This window comes from Papaver somniferum, chromosome 2 (genome assembly GCF_003573695.1).
Source record: "Papaver somniferum cultivar HN1 chromosome 2, ASM357369v1, whole genome shotgun sequence".
NCBI lineage: Eukaryota > Viridiplantae > Streptophyta > Magnoliopsida > Ranunculales > Papaveraceae > Papaver > Papaver somniferum.
Genome location: NC_039359.1, coordinates 143,710,256 through 143,726,577, shown reverse-complemented (window position 1 = coordinate 143,726,577; position 16,322 = coordinate 143,710,256). Strand labels below are relative to the sequence as shown.

Below are 16,322 nucleotides of genomic sequence, written 5' to 3'. Positions count from 1 at the left end.
TTCCAGTCCACCAAACCCACTGCACAACATCTGAACTGCCTGTAACACCATCAATGCCAGCTGCAACTACTTGAACTGCAGCTCAAGCATCACATCTGAGGCTCAGTTTCACTTTCAACTGCAGCTGCAACCGGTCCTTGATCCTCAGTTCAGCTGCTCGGCTGAAAATCACCAACAACACCTGCAATTGCAAACAAGCAAACTCTCTCCTGCTTCTTCATTTGGTTCTTGAGATGCAACTCAAACAATCCATCTCATCCTGAACTTTCAATTCCAGCAGCAACAAACCCTTGCCTGCTTCAATTCCTGCGAACTCACAACCTCCATGTCTTCTTCATTCAACAATCCACCAATTGCACCTGCATCTGTAGCTGCACATTTCGACTAACAACAACATCACACAACACTTCTTTTTCTCACCATAAATCAACAACAAATACCCGTAGATGCTCGAACCCATACTCTCGAATCTCTTCTAAATTGCTTAAAACATGAATTCAGCACAAACCCATTTCAGAGTACCACAATTAACAATGAGAAACCATCTTCTCGGTTCGTCTTCATCTCGATTTGTAGCTCAGAAGCATCGATTCACAAAAAACCCCCAATTGCTCAACTGGATCTTCCCCTTTCATCGTTCAACAGAATCCATCAGCTCTTCTCGATCTCAATGTCTTCTATACACAGATTGAAATTTCAGTCTTTTTTTTGCCATGTCCTCGATCCAGACTCAACTGTTGCTGCTCGTTCTTCAATTTCAGAAACAAATCAAAACCCTAACTGTAGTTCTCAATTTACAACATAATTCCTTCCTTGTTTCTGAGATTCAATTCGATTTAGTCTCTCAGCAATCACAGCAGCAGCTGCTGTTTCTCTGGATTAGGGAATAATGATAGAGAAATCATTTGCTCTGATTTTTAGGGTTGTGTAAGAATGGGAGTGGGTATAACCACCCAGATCCCAGAGAGGGTAGATAAGGGAATACCCAGAGTGACTCTAGACATCCATGAATAGGATAGGGGCCACCTTAGTTCATTTGGCATGTCAGTTTCAGCAAACTGATAGCTCATACCTTCTCTTGCTCAACTGTCAGTTGCGCAGCACTGGCAGTTCATTCTTATCCTTCTTCGCCGCATAACCAAGGTAGTCAATATCGGTTGTACAGGCCGATATTAAAGGTTTTTATAGGATATCGGAAAAAAACCTTTACGATACTGAAAATATCGTCAATACAAAGGAGAAACGATAAAAACGCGTGTATCGTCTGTACGGACCGATATATCGGTTTCACTTGTACACTGATAATATAGGTTTCACTTGAACACTGATATATCACTAATATATTTTGTCTTTTGATTATGTTTCTTGAACTTTTAGTTCAAGAAAGTAACTCCACTAATTTTGCTAGCTTCATATATGATTATGGTGGATGTAATTACCGTAAATGTGATGTCGATGGGCTAACAAACATTCAATTCTTGGTTTCGTTGTTGATAGTATAAGGCTCTAATCAACCACCTCTTATTTTGTAAGGTTGAAGTATGTTTACTACAATCATTATTTTCTATTATGATTATATCAATATATTTTTTTGTTTGATAAATAATAAATATTCAAAAAAATCCTAATGATGTATCGCCTATAAAAACAGATATTATAATTTGTATAGGTGTATAAGACCCGACCGATACGATGCCGATACACGATATTAACTACCTTGCGCATAACCTCAGCTAGCTCCAGCTACACTCGCCTGTGAAATTGACGATTCTGCCCTTTATGCTCCAAAAGAGTGCTTTCTTCCTTCTTTTGCTCCAAAGGACTCCATTGCACCTAATAACTCAAAACTAAACATAAGAGATGCAATTCACAAGGATAATAGCAAATAAAGCATAAATACTAGATATGAAATTAGGTGTTTTACAACACCTATCAACAGCGTCAGCGGATTGGAAATTTGTCAAGGTTCTTTAAGAAAAAGAACAAGAAAGGAGAGGTGCTTACCAAGAAAGAAATGGAGAACGTCGAGCAAAAGATAAACAAATTTGAAGATTCAGAGGCAAAAGACTTGTGGGGCGAAAGGAAGAAGAGGGTACACAAGAAGCCAAGAACCGAGTGCTCGTGTGTTTCTTCTATAATATTAGTTTGGTTTGAACAATCTAGTGCTGGTTTATGTTTGTTTGTGAGTCTTGAACAATGTGTTTTTTTGTGTGTTTTGCTAAACTCTTTGCTTGACTTGGTTTATGTTTGATTTATTTTCGGTTTGGAACAACATAACTTTGGAGTTTGTTCTGGTATACAATCTAGTATTGTTATTATATTTATTATGTTGATAAACTTGTGTCAAATTAGCTCTTTTACAGAGTTTGAATGTGGCAAGATCACATAAATTTCTAAGTTATCTCCAGTACCGGTATGCTCGAAAAGAGTAAAATCAATGTCGATTTCCTAAATGAAAGAGTTCCGGCATTAAAATGTGTTTGGATACTATGCCGGTGGGCTGCAATCTCATTGGCAAATATGTTTTTGACAGAAAACCGGCACTGTTATGATGTTGACTTCTATGCCGGTGAATGTACTGATTTCTCTGGATGTTTTTTTATGTATTTCCGGCATGTTTTCAAAACAACAATCTACGCCGGCACCTGAGTTCCGGCGTAATCAGTATAAAACACAACTATGCCGGCAAAGGCATCAAAATATGATTTAATGTTTACAATTCAAACTTCCAAAAAAACAAAAGGTTGCGTATTAGTGAACCACATATATCGAAATCACTCATCCTCGCTTCCACACGTATTAACTTGAATCTCCTCCTCTTGAAGAGGTTTCTTTGATAAGGCCAACGCATTCCAAAATTGGTGATTCTCCTCATACAATGCCATCCATCCCTTCCAGATATTGGGATCTAGATCCTTGTTTTTTACCATCCCACAAACAGGTGGCAATGGACAATTGTCCTTGATTTTTGGAATAACGAAATGATTACCGTTCACGAACGCCAAAACAACTCTTCTCTTCTTAAGGGATCCTTCGCATTTTTGCCACTTTGGGGTGAATGTTACTTCTACGGTGGGGGTAAAATAATGAACAACACATCTAAATTTATCCGCCACTAGATGCCCACAAAGCGGCATTCTCACCCAATATTGAGGAGGAAGAAAGTTCATCTCTTGCCCGGGCCCTAATACTTGAGCATGCGTTTCATCAAACCCCTCGCCTACACCAAGCAATTGCTCATAAAAGATCCTCTGGTTCATAAGTTGTTCGGCCATCCTAGTTCTAGCATATCGGCATGGTGTCATACCTACTAACCGCCGTGTCAAATATTCCTAATTGTTCTGTCACAACATGATAGCCACAATTTACATCTCCATCGACATCATCCGTATATACAATATACTCGCGAATAACCTCAGGAAATTGGTCTATGTAAGACTGTATCTTGGTATGATAACTTCTAATTGTCCTACATGTTCTGGGATCCTTATACATCTTCATATTACCCTTTTCTAACTTGATTATATCCAAACCATCCTCTGCAATCTCTACACTTTCACTGTCTTCGATATGTGATGGGAGTCCGTACTTCCTTGGCCTACCCCTTCGCCTTGGAACTAAAACTAGATCAACTTTGATATCACTTGGGTTTGTCACCACCTTTTCCTTGGAACCTCCGTTAGATCGACTATGGGTATGGCTTTGGAATGCTCACGTTGTTGTTCTATGTCACTTGATGTTGATACCTTTGGAGTCCTACCCCTTTTGATTGGAACCTCCGCTAGATCGACTATGGGTATGGCTTCGGAATGCTCACCTTGTTGTTCTTTGTCATTTGATGTTGATACCTTTGGCGGCCTACCCCTTTTCCTTGGAACCTACACTAGATCGACTATGGGTATGGCTTCGGAATGCTCACCTTGTTGTTCTTTGTAATTTGATGTTGATACCTTTGGCGGCCTACACCTCTTCGTTGAAACCTCCGATGAGTTGGCTTTTGGTGTGGATACGGAATCCTTCGTTTGTTGTTGACTTGATAGCGGTTCATTCCTCGGCCTACCTCTTTTGTTTGGAACCTAAGCTTCCACGAACCTTTGTTCCGAAATCTCATTTGCGGTTAGATCTAGTTTCTTACTTGTCGCGCGTTATTCTTCACGTTGAGTCATTTCTTTCAATTCTACCGTTTGTTTTCTCCTTGAAGTTTTAGTTTGGGGTCTACCTATTGGATCTCCCTTTCTTAAGATCTTCGCTTTGTGCGATCCATGGACGAGTAATTAGCCTTAGTTGGCTCAACAAAACTTGTCGGCTTACCGAGCTGCCACGTGAGTAAGCTTCGAAGAATTCCTTTGCTTCGTTCGTACCCCGTGGAGATTGCCCGGGATCTCCCGAAGGTGGAGGGTCGAAAGATAGTTGCTTCCAAAACGGATCAATAACCTCAATAGGTAGCACTTCTTCATACTTCACAAGCATATGACGACACGGAAGCCCCAATGAAGACATGTCGGGAAAATACACACATCACCCGGTTTTCCGTAATTTTTCTCATATTCCATTTGTCTCATCATATGTTTTATTTCCCAATGAGAGACGTTGAATTCTATTCCTTGGAACAACTTACCATAACGAAGAAATTGAGTCATCCTTTCCATTGAGATTTTCTCAAAAGCTTCCTTGATCCTATTGATATCATCCTTAAAGTATTGCACCATTGCCTCGGTGACCATAACCACATTTCCTTGACCGGATTGGATGAGATCTTTAAATCTCCCATGAGAGGACTCCGCTGCACTGGTTGCTTCAGTCTTGAAGTGTCTATACCGGTTTGTCCATGTACGTACAAATTTTTTCTTGAACTTATCCAACCATTGAGTCCGACAATACCAGACGGCAGTCGGATAAACTTCGTTCCAATCGGCAATAAACTTCTCCAATCTCTTTTCGTACATAACCTCGGTAAGAGACCAATAAACTTTCTCCCAATCTCTTAGAAATTCCAACCACTTTTTATGATTTTCCGCATGTTCTTTGTCCACTCTCTCCTTTATATTGCCTCTCTCATCTTCTTCTTCTTCGGGGGATAGTTTGTTCTTTCGAACATCTTCCTCTAGATGAACAATCATTTTATTCTTAATATCCGCCTTAGTGGGTTCAAACAAGGCATGGCAAGTTTTTATGATATTTTGACGTATATGATATGTACATAGGAAATTTTGTGCGTCCGGGAATACGTCGGATATTTCTTTCATTAATGCGTCATCTTGATCGGTTACGATCACCCTCGGAAGTTGATTTTCCCGGAAGAATAATTTCAATTGTCGTAATGCCCAATGATAATTATAGTCCCTCTCGTTTTCCATTAAACACCAAGCCAATGTGAATGTTACCTTGTCCGAGGTTTTCCCCACGATGTTGAACAACGACATATTGTATTTGTTTGTCTTGTAGGTACAATCCATCAAAAGAGCACCACAACATGTATTTGCCAATTGTGAAAGCAAAGGATGTGAAATGAATATTTGAAGGGGCTTCTCGTCCGGTCCTCTTTTAATGATACGCGTGTAGTTGTAATCCCAAGCCATCTTCTCAAATTCTTGCATAACGGACCTCCCTTCCCATTCTACCCTTCTAATAGTTGCTTGTGCGTTATAGATTGTATGTAAAAAAGACACATTGGACTCATCCTTTTCCTTGAAGCCTCTGAGAATTTGTCTCGGTTTGATAAGTGCTTTGGTCAATCTCTTTACATCCTCGAACTCATGAGGTTTTAGCTTCGCAACTAGGGAGTGGCCAACAAAATCTTTCGGATCCCGGTGGTTATGACAGTCACACAAAACCTCACAATCCCAATTGTTCATGTCATTTAAACGGAATACAAGCTTAAACGGGCAATTATTCTTCCTCGTACGAGTCTTGTATACCCTATTAGTCTTCTTTGGATATACATAATCCTTTATTTTATGGCTATTCTTCTCTTTGTATTTCCCACTTCTCTCGCAATCCATCTCAAAACGCCTCTTTGAACCTTCGGTATTCCTCACCAACACACACATGTTCTTAAGAGCCGTCTCTTTAGCCCAAGCGATTGCTTCATTTCGATATATTATTCCCTACATAAGATCAATTTCACATTCATTAGAAGGTTCATTACTACCAATCCATTAGTAAAGTATTCTTTGGTCACATACCGGAGGTATTTTATAGTATTCCGACAAAGCGGCTTTGCATTTGTTGGTTCAATATATGTCACCACCTAAAGATCGAATGAAAATTAGTTCCAAACGAAATTAAAACACTATGCCGGAAACCCGTACCGACATGCTCGACCAATGTTCCGGCATAGTCGAACTTAGCCAAAACTGAAGACCAAATTTGAAACATATTCCGGTATACAATATTCATTAGACAGCAACGCCGGAAGGAAAGGTGTTGGTATTCTCGTAATTTATTTTCCCAAGCCGGTACATGCTTCCGGCATTAAAATTAATTGATATGTAATGCCGGCATTTAGCTTTGGAAAACATTTATTCCTGTTTGTTTTTTGGTAGGTACCGGCATTGTAAATTTGAAACTTAACAACGCCGGTTCCGCTGCCGACGTTCTCGGTATTGATGGTACCACGCCGGTACCGAGTTCCGGCGTTGATGTTTATTTATTTTTCCATGCCGGTTTTTGATTTTAGATGGAAATGTTTCATGTATGTTTTTCATGCAGTTCCGGCATGGTAACCTATCAATGAACCCATGCCGGTTTAATATTCCGTAGTATATTCCTTGGTAGGTAAAAAAGTTAACTGCGTACCGGCATAGTTTTTTGGTAGAATATTATGCCAGATCAATATTCAAAATGGGGGATATCGCTTTACCGGCATGGTCGTAGTATGAATACCATGCCGATAACGCGTCTGCCGGCATGATATTCATACTATGACCATGCCGGCACCGAGGTTTTACAGTTGAAAAAATGGCGGGTTTAAAGAAAAAATCGATTTTTCAACCTCCTAGCAGCTTTACCTGTGTATTGGGGATGCTTGCATGTTGTGCAAGTTTACTTTCTTGTGTAGCTTCTTCGAAAAGCCTTCCATACTCGTCAAAATCATCATTCAAGGGTGTTGGCTTAACAAAGAGTTGCAATTGAGAGTTGTTGTCGTTAGCTTCTTGTTGTAGTAGAGCTAAAGATTCAGCAGCTGCAATTCTCTCCTCACAATCATCTTCCATTTTCACAAAAAAATTCCACTCAAAAATATTTTTCCTCCTTCTACTCTCACCTCACTCACCCAAATTCAAATAAAACACACACTAATCATTTATCAAAAATCTTATGATTTTACTAATTATTATTAATCACTAATCCTGATTAGTGAGGGGTAGATTAGGCAATACGTAAAATACTTAGATAAGGGGTGACCCCGAATTGATATCTGGATCCAATTTTTGTCCTTTTCTTATATCCCCAATTCCTTTTTTTATCCCCCAATTTGACATTCTTCCTAATCTCTATTGGTTCGGGCCACACACAAGGGCCATAGGAATTCACTGAGTGAAAACCACTCTAGGTTCGGGCCGCCCACAAGGGCCATAGGGGTTCACCGAGTGAAAACCACCCTCATCGCACAAATTGGTTCTTAAACTTTTTAAGTGTCTGGTTTTCTCTTTGTAATCTTTAAGAAAAAAAATGGTGAACTTGGTCTTGATGATCACCGGTGAACTTGATAATTTAACTGATCTTCAACCACAAGGCGGTTGTGATGATGCTAACTTTCCCTTTTACATCAAGGTCTGTTTTCCTTTCTCATCTCAAAATTTAGGGTTTGGGGGCTCTTATTCTTGAATCAGCTTTGTGATATCTGATTTCTTGATTTTCCTGTGTAGATTAAATGTGGGAATTGTGGAGAAGTAAGCCCAAAAGAAACATGTTTAGTATTGTCTGATACAGTATCTATTCCTAAGAGTAGAGGAACTACTAATCTTGTCCAAAAGGTATTATTGTTTTCACTTGAAATTGTTGAAATTGATGTTTTTCTAATGAATTACTGAATTGGTTAGGGTTTTGAAATCGGGTTTGTGTTGATTTTTATGTTGGCAGTGTAAATTCTGTGGGAGAGAAGGAAATATCACAATGATACCAGGAAAAGGTCGTCCATTGACACTTGAAGCTGGTGAAACGGAGGAATACGTGCCGTTGATGTTGTTTGACTGCAGGGGAATTGAACCAGTTGAATTTGCTTTTGGAGATGGGTGGAAAGTTCAGTCAGTAAGTGTTCTTCTTATCACTATAGATTTTTTATGCCATTGTCTCTTTGTTTTTATGATCGTAGAATTCATGAATGTAAGTGTTTTGCTGCAAGTTTTCAGAGAAAAAAGTGTCTGAATTCCTTAGAAACTGGCGAACTGCAATAGTACTGTTTCACATGTCTATTTAAGCTTGAACTTGGGTATTTGATTCATTTGTAACTGCTGTTTTCCGTGTTGTAGAAGAAATCAATTGGTCCACATTGGTATGATTTATTTTTTTAGTAACTTTGTTTTGTGTTGAGACCGGTGTTGCCAGAGAACTCAAATCATAGAAGTTTCACTACCCTAGCCAAGTATAAGACATTGACAATGTACCATTTGAGTGTTCTCACTGAGAAGCTAAACGTCGAGAATTTGAGCTCCAACTGAACCATGTGAAAAGTCTGGTTCTTTTTCTGATATGAAATTGGATTCCAAAGATCATCAATTATAAGGCTGATCCAGTTAGGAAACACTGAATCAGTTCTTTGAAGTTCCTAACTGAAGAAAGGTGTGCATTTGAGTATATTTTTACTTTATTAACGCGTGGGAATAGAATGGTTAAAATAGGTAATATGATAACATGTGTGCTGATATGTACCTATTGTATGGTTTGGCTAGTAAGAGTTATTGAGTGAATGATGCCATAATAGATGTATGTGGTCTTGAATCTGCATCATAGTTCAGTTGAGGTGTTTTCATTTAATGAATTTAGCTATCAATAGGCTAGCTGGTAGAGTGTTTGGGTATTTATTGTTTCTCTGTATTTACAGCTTGTTAGTAGTATTCTGTTGAGGAATTAGATTAGGTGAAAGTGAATTGATGTAAGTGGTACATATCCTCTCTCTGATTTCCATACCTGCGGCTGTGCTCTTATTCTTAACTTGCTTTTGGAGATGGGTGGAAAGTTCAGTCTGTAAGTGTTCTTCTTTTTCACTGTAGATGTTTTATGTCATGGGTCTCTTTGTTTTTATGATAGGAAAAAATGTCTGAAAATTCCTTAGAAACTGGGAAACTGCAACAGTATTGTTTTATGTGTTATTTAAGCTCGAACTTAGGTATTTGATTCATTTGTAATTATTTGGTCCACATTGGTATAATTTTTTTTTTTTTTTGTAACTTTGTTTTGTGTTGAGACGAGAGAACTCAAATCATAGAAGTAACACTACCCTGACCAAGTATAAGACATGGACATTGTACCGTTTGAGTTGATTATGAAGTCTGGATTTTTCCTGATATCAAATTGGATTCCAAAAATCATAAATTACGAGGCTGATCCAGTTAGGAAACACTGGATCAGTTTGTTGAAGTTCCCAACTTAAAGATGTGTGTTTGAGTATCATTTACCTTTTTAGCGTGTGGGATTAGAATGGTTAAAACAGGTAATATGATAACATCTGTGCTGATATGTACCTATTGTATTGTTTGACTATCAAGTAAGGGTTACTGAGTGAATGATGTAGACCTCATTAGATGTTTGTGGTCTGCAATCTGCATCATAATGCAGTTAGGGTATTTTCATTTAATGAATTCAGCGATAATAGGCTAGCGGGTAGAGTGTTCGGGTATATATTGTTTCTCCATATCTACAGCATGTTAGTATTATGTTGAGGAATAAGAATCGGTGAAAATGAATTGATGTCTCTTTAATTTGCCTGTGGCTGTGCTCTTATTCTTAACTTCTTACATATTCATGCACGTTTGTGACATAATATTGAATGTCACTAGAAATTTGACTTACAATATTGAATATGTAATATGAACAAGATGAGAACTAGAGCTAGTTGTCACTTTGAAATTGGCTGGGAAATTCTCCTTTTTCGTGCCTCGTATACTTTCAGTTGCATCTCATTGTTTATACAATTTGGACTCTTTGAGTTTGTTAGCAGAGTTGTTATATTGAATTCATGGCCAAATGTATCAAACCTCATTCTGATCTTAATATGGTTTTGTTACAGACGGATGGAACCAAGTACGAAGGCATTGACTTGTCGAGCGGGGAGTTTTCAGAATATTGCGAGAAGGGGCAAGTCCCAGTTATGATTTCTAACCTCAAGTCCAAGTTTGAAATCCTCAAGTAAAATGAAGAAGTAATATGATATGGATTTAACAAAAACTATTATAATGTGTATTATTAGTTACGTTTAAGGTTTATCAATTTCATCGCAAACAAGAAACTTTAGAATGCTTCTGAGATTTGGACTTATCTTATTTGAGTATTGTAGTTTGTATTACAATTGAATAGTTTCGGATGATATACGCTTCCACAAGAAACAATCATCTACATTTGAGTTAGCCACAGAATACTCAGCAGTATCTTCCACATTACCAATAACAATAAGCCATCCTTGATGACAAGTTTTATGAAAATAAGCCTTTCCTTGCATCTCAGGTATAGACTTGATGCAATTTCTATTAAAACTCTGAAATTTTCCACCTTTCCCATGTGGAAAAACAAGCCAAGGTGCTGCCATTGGAATCGGTGGACATCACTTCTCACAGCTGATGCTGATTGCTTGTCCATGGAAAACAACAACTGTGTAGGGAGCACTGGGATCAGAAGAAGCCAAGTCCAATATATGTTCTATTTATAACCCCGGTCCTAACAAAGAAAAGTTATCCAACTCCTTTAAAATTCTAAGTTCATAAGGCTCCACGTTGAGCGGTGACCCTCACCCACTCATAAAATTGTTCTGTTTCGTTTCACTTTTCCTCAAAGGAGAGGAAAAAAAGGAATTCCCTCACAAAAAATAACCAATTTTATATTCATCATCCCGAAAAAAAAAAATAAAAAAAACGCTAGGAACGAGCCTAGGTTTTCTTCTCTACGAAACAAATCATCATTAACGATTCAAGTGAAGTTATTTTGCCTGTCTTTCAATTTTAATTTATTTTCAGATCATCACGTAGTAGTTATTGTATCTATGGTGTGTTTGTTCTTTATTTTTTTGATCGATATTTATTAATTATATCCTCTTTCATCTCCTTATTTTCATTCTTTCCTCTCCGTTCTCTCAGCTGGTTTCTTTTTCTTCTTCTTATAACAGGTGATTATACATAAAGCTACAAGATATAGATGAGGTTGGTGGCGCTGTTTAGAAATTCGGGTCGTGCATACAGATTTGGTTGTTGCAAACTTGCTTCATAAGCGAAACTAAAATCTTGGGGTTTGCCAAGAGATAAATAAACCCTAAACTAAAATATCCTATTTCCTCTGATTTGATTGTGGTCGCTCTAATTCTCAGGTAAGAAACTAGGTTTCCTCAGTTATGTATTGATATGGTCTTTTGGTTAAATTTGTCTTAGCATAAAATCGTATCTGAATTGATTTCTAATGCATTGTAGTTGGACACTAATTAACCGAACCAAGAGACATGCTTGCTGTTGCAAACATGGTGGAGTTTTTCTTAGCTGATCAGTTTAGGGTTTGTGCTGAAAATTTTGAAGTATTTATTTTTGTTAAGACAAAAATGACACTCATTTCTACTTATCTGTGTTGCAGGTTATTTGAAACTGAGAAAAAGACTAAAGTCAAATTGGATGAAAGAGTAAAAATAACATTTTCACTCGAAAGTTTCTTTTGAAGTAAACTGAACAATATATGCTATGGTTGATGGTCAATGTAGTTTTTGCTTAGTGATTGTGAATTTTTATATTGAGTTGGTGGAGTGGACTTACCATCTGATTTTTTGGTGCATGTTGTGATAAACAAGATGCAAGATGATAGACGAGATGCATCCTGGCGGAAAATCTAAAAGAAATGGTTGGCAAACTGAATCACTAAAGGTTGGACTGGAAGAAATATAATAGACAAGTCGAGAGAAGAAAAAGAAAAAAATGTGGTTTGGAAAGGGTATGCTTTACAATGTACGTTCACTGTCTCAACATATCTATTTATGACAAAATAGAAACCTTCCCTTATAACAATCGTTTTATCTTGATTTAGTTTGAGTTTACATCAAAATGATTAGGTACTGTATGTAGACAAACTAAGAGAGTGTTTAGAGTAATCATTCGTACATCAAAATACATATGGGAAGTCATTGATGAGATAAGTAGAAATGTTCTTCCTAATCCAACTTTGCCAATATATGATTGATCATATGCATTTTATGCATTTTCTTACAGTTGAGTTGGAAAGGTATGTATATTCTCCTTTCCGACTTTGAACTTTTCTACCAATATCCAGTCACAAGGTTAAGTTAGCTCTCTACATTGTTTAGTTAGCTCATCAACTTTGGTTTGTTTTATGGAAAAATCAGATAAGCTTGCTACAGTCAGCTATTCCCACGAAGTCCTTGCAGTAGACAAAGTATCAACTAATTATTGTAAAACCTATATAACTGCAGTAAGAAAACGTGTGTTCTAACACCAATTATATAAAAACATCCGACTTGTCTCTTCATCTTTCGTTATCCAGCATTCAGGTTCACTAGAGATTAACAACATAAATGTACTTCGACAAAGATTTCTTACTTCAGCAGGGTGCAAATATCTATTCACTAAGATTTCTGACTTTCAGCATAAATGTACTTTGACACTAAGATTTCTTACTTCGGCAGGGTGCAAATATCTATTCACTAGAAATCAACAGCATAAGGTACTTTAACGAACTCAGTAAAACTATTTCAAGAAAACAAGCAACATAATCAACAGCGATAAAAGGTGATCTGATCAAAGTAATTTGAGGGACAAATGAGCAGGCCACAAATGCATCAAAGGAGATGAACAAGGCACAATTGGGCACAATGATCAAATTTGGAGGCTACTCATCAGGGGTAAAGCCATGGAAGATTATGGATATGGGCATATTGGACATTACGCCGTGTACTCTTTTTTCTTAGCCAAGGTTTTATCCCACTGGGTTTTCCTTGTCAACGTTTTAATGAGGCATGCGAGTCCACTACTATCCGCAGTTCGACGTGTTGTACTCTTTTTTCCTTCGTCCTGGTTTTTATCCCTCTGGGTTTTCTTGGGCAAGGTTTTAACGAGGCAATATCTGCAAATCTATCATTGTTATGAGAACTCATGTTTTTCTACGTTCAGGTTTTGTCCCTCTGGGTTTTTCCTGACGAGGTTTTTAATGAGATAACAATCTTAGAACGGTGATCACCATCTAACGAGATGCATATCCATAGAGGTTCTTGAGATGCGGCGCCCAGATTTTGTCCTAAATGATTTTCCTGATGTTGTTTCAACAACGAAGAAAGCTCGTGACTACCATCACCAGTACTTTAAAAGCCGTCAGTTTTTGTCATATCATATTTTTCTGGCAAAGTTTTAACGAGGCAATATTTCTGAACGGTGGATCATTCAAGGGGGAGTGTTACATAAAGATTGGCTAGATGGCTATCCATCGGGCAACACATTTACTTGTGGGACCCACAAAATTAGCAAGGAAAAGACACCTACACATTGACGTGTGTCAAGTAGTGGAATACTTATCCCTAATCATAGTCGGCTAATTCTCCTCAACGCTTGTACTTCGTCTATATATATATATATATTTGTACTCGTACTGGTCCATTACTAGTGCGCGTTTTGAAACTAAGGAATAAGAACTTCATACTTATCTCAGTACTTATTGTACCTTCTTTGAATTAACTTAAATAAAGAAGCTTCATCCATATACTGTACAATAACAAAGGTACCATACCACCGAGCAGCTAGCACTAACCCAAGACACTAATGGCGCACCTGATTGAACATTTCCGGTTCAACCTATAAAAGTCAGGGAATTATTTGTCTGCTTTTTATTTTAGCGGGAATTTGATCTCGCTTCATCCCACTAAAATTTTATACTCATTTGTGTGATTTTTTGAGAGAATTTCTAGAGAGAGAAAAGAGGGAGATAGTAAAAAGTCGAGAGAATGTTAAGATTTCTATACACCTCTTTGAACAGTTCATACTCATTTCTCTAACAGCGAACAAACCCTCGCCAGGATCTTTTTATCTAGACACGTGGTATAATCTTTATTTTGAGAGATATTTTGATTTTGGGTCACAACAAAGTGACCAAATTTGCGTTTAGGTTACCAGAAAATTTAAATTAGAATTTGGGTCATGGACCGTCTTGACAATAGTAGAATCTGTTAAATGTGTAAAATGACTAACTATAACATGGATTTAAAATTATTTACTAACTTTACCATTAAACGTAGTCCGGTGAAGATAACACTTGTGAATCCAAATATAAAACTCTTCCACGACCTCTTCTTTACAGTTTCACCGCCTCCATCAAAACCTTAAACATCCTCCGCTAGAACTTCCACTTTCATGATGACTACTATATTCATCACTAAAATCCTAAGTTTTACTAATGGAAACCAAACGCTTTCCTTCTACCTCAACCATATCTCAGTTCCCAAAATTTTTCTAACAAAACAAGTTCTTGCTGATCTTGTTTGTTTATGATTCTTACGTAAATTACTTATCAATTTCAATTAGTGAATCACAATTTTTTGATTTGAGGGAGTTTAGTTTGTGCGATTTTGAAGGTTTTATCTCCCTGAAAATTGGCACTTGGGGATTCATAAATTATCCATGATACTGTGAAATCAACTAGTTCAATCGAAGAAATGATATATTTTGAATTATGGGTTGTGTTGAAATGAAAAAACAAAAGGTTATGGGATGGAATAGAAGGGGTGGTGGTGGTCCGTAATATTTTTCTTATGATGAATGATTGTAAATTAATAAAGATTTCGTGTTTATGTGGGTTTAGAAATGTTCGGTGTTTATCAAATTTGTGTTTGCAGTAAAGAAAGCTATGGATTCTTGCGTAAAAATACCCCTGTTCAATCTCTTCACCACATGTTCTTGCACATCATATGTTTGTAGAAAGTTCTGAGGGAAATATTTCATATGTTTTAGTATTTATTTGTTGATTTTGCTTGTTATTGTTTTGGTTTAACTAATTTCATTTGAATCCGCAAGGGTGTTGGGTATTGGTGCATGTGGTGCCGGAGGCGATGGAGGTGTTGCTTGAACTGAGGATGCGGAGGTGGTACTGGTTGAGCCGGAGGTGGTGGTGGTGACAGCTATGTTAACGGCACCTAACAGAGTTGGAAAATTTAACTTTTTTTTTGTTTTAAATGATTAACTAACGGTCAAGACGGTCAACACCAGTCTCGTAACCCAAACTCTAATTAAAATTATTTGGTAACCCAGACGCAACTCTGATCGCTTTGTTGTGACCCAAAGTCAAAATATCCCTTACTTTTATGAATATATTTTCACCTTATCTTGGACTTTTTTTTAATGGAAATTTGATAAAAACAAGTGATCATTTCAAATCTCGTCTCTGTTATTTTGTTTGTATTTGTTAATTCAGAGATCGTTTTGTTTGTTTTTTCGTCTTTGTTTTCTTAACTATCAAGACGGTAAATAACGGTCCTAAGACCCAAACTCTAATATTGAATTTCCTAGGATCCAACCCAACACTGGTCACAAAATTGGAACCCAGAGTCAAATTATTCCAAAATTAAATCAAAAGAAACCTAGCAAGATTAATCTGGTAGTTACTTGTCTTATTTTGGTGTTCTTTCTTATTAGAATTTAATAAGTTAGATTCACAAATTTCTCCTTATAATTCACTCATTTCTAGTTCTTTTCATTTACTTTGTGTTTTTATTAAGTGGGGTATCTTGAGGACCGAGTGTATCATAGCCAGGACTTACCAAGAACAGTGAGGTACGCTCTAGATGCCCCGACACCCTTGACTCGACCGTGTTCCGTGGAGCCCTGGTCGAGTTTCTACACTTCATGATAGAGAACTTAGTACCTTAGTCTTTCAACTAAGGAGTCTCTACCAAATAGGCTTTTATTTCGCCTCTAATATCCATGACTCAGGTTCCAGGGTTGGTATGGCTTTCTCCCGAGCCATGCATTATTAGGTTTTCCCCAATTATGACACGCGTTAGGGCTTATTTATATTGCCTCTTGCACAAGTGTGAACTAGGATGCACGCCACAATTGGATACCTAGCCTCCCTAGTTAGAGGTTTTTAATTTTGTTGCCCCGTAGTGAGGTCTTATTTTGGAGGTCTTATTT

General features: G+C 37.5%; 1 protein-coding gene and 1 long non-coding RNA gene across 6 annotated transcripts; both read left to right on the top strand.

The window, feature by feature from the left end:
* Positions 1-7,614: 7,614 nt before the first annotated feature.
* On the top strand, positions 7,615-10,547 carry LOC113354062 (UPF0587 protein C1orf123-like). The gene is made up of 4 exons (XM_026597508.1): positions 7,615-7,773; positions 7,869-7,976; positions 8,083-8,250; positions 10,229-10,547. The coding sequence occupies exons 1-4, from the start codon at positions 7,672-7,674 to the stop codon at positions 10,349-10,351; spliced, it is 501 nt and encodes a 166-aa protein (XP_026453293.1). The 5' UTR covers positions 7,615-7,671; the 3' UTR covers positions 10,352-10,547.
* Positions 10,548-10,940: 393 nt separating this feature from the next.
* LOC113354061 lies at positions 10,941-13,784 on the top strand. Of its 5 annotated transcripts, none has more exons than XR_003361656.1 (6): positions 10,941-11,125; positions 11,318-11,515; positions 11,616-11,695; positions 11,773-12,137; positions 12,833-12,870; positions 12,974-13,784. It is a non-coding gene; the product is annotated as an uncharacterized LOC113354061 (long non-coding RNA). The 5 variants fall into 5 exon arrangements; XR_003361654.1 differs by having other exon boundaries at positions 10,943-11,125; positions 11,773-11,855; positions 11,984-12,137; positions 12,833-13,784; XR_003361653.1 differs by having other exon boundaries at positions 10,944-11,125; positions 11,773-11,818; positions 11,984-12,137; positions 12,833-13,784.
* The last annotated feature ends 2,538 nt before the right edge of the window (positions 13,785-16,322 follow it).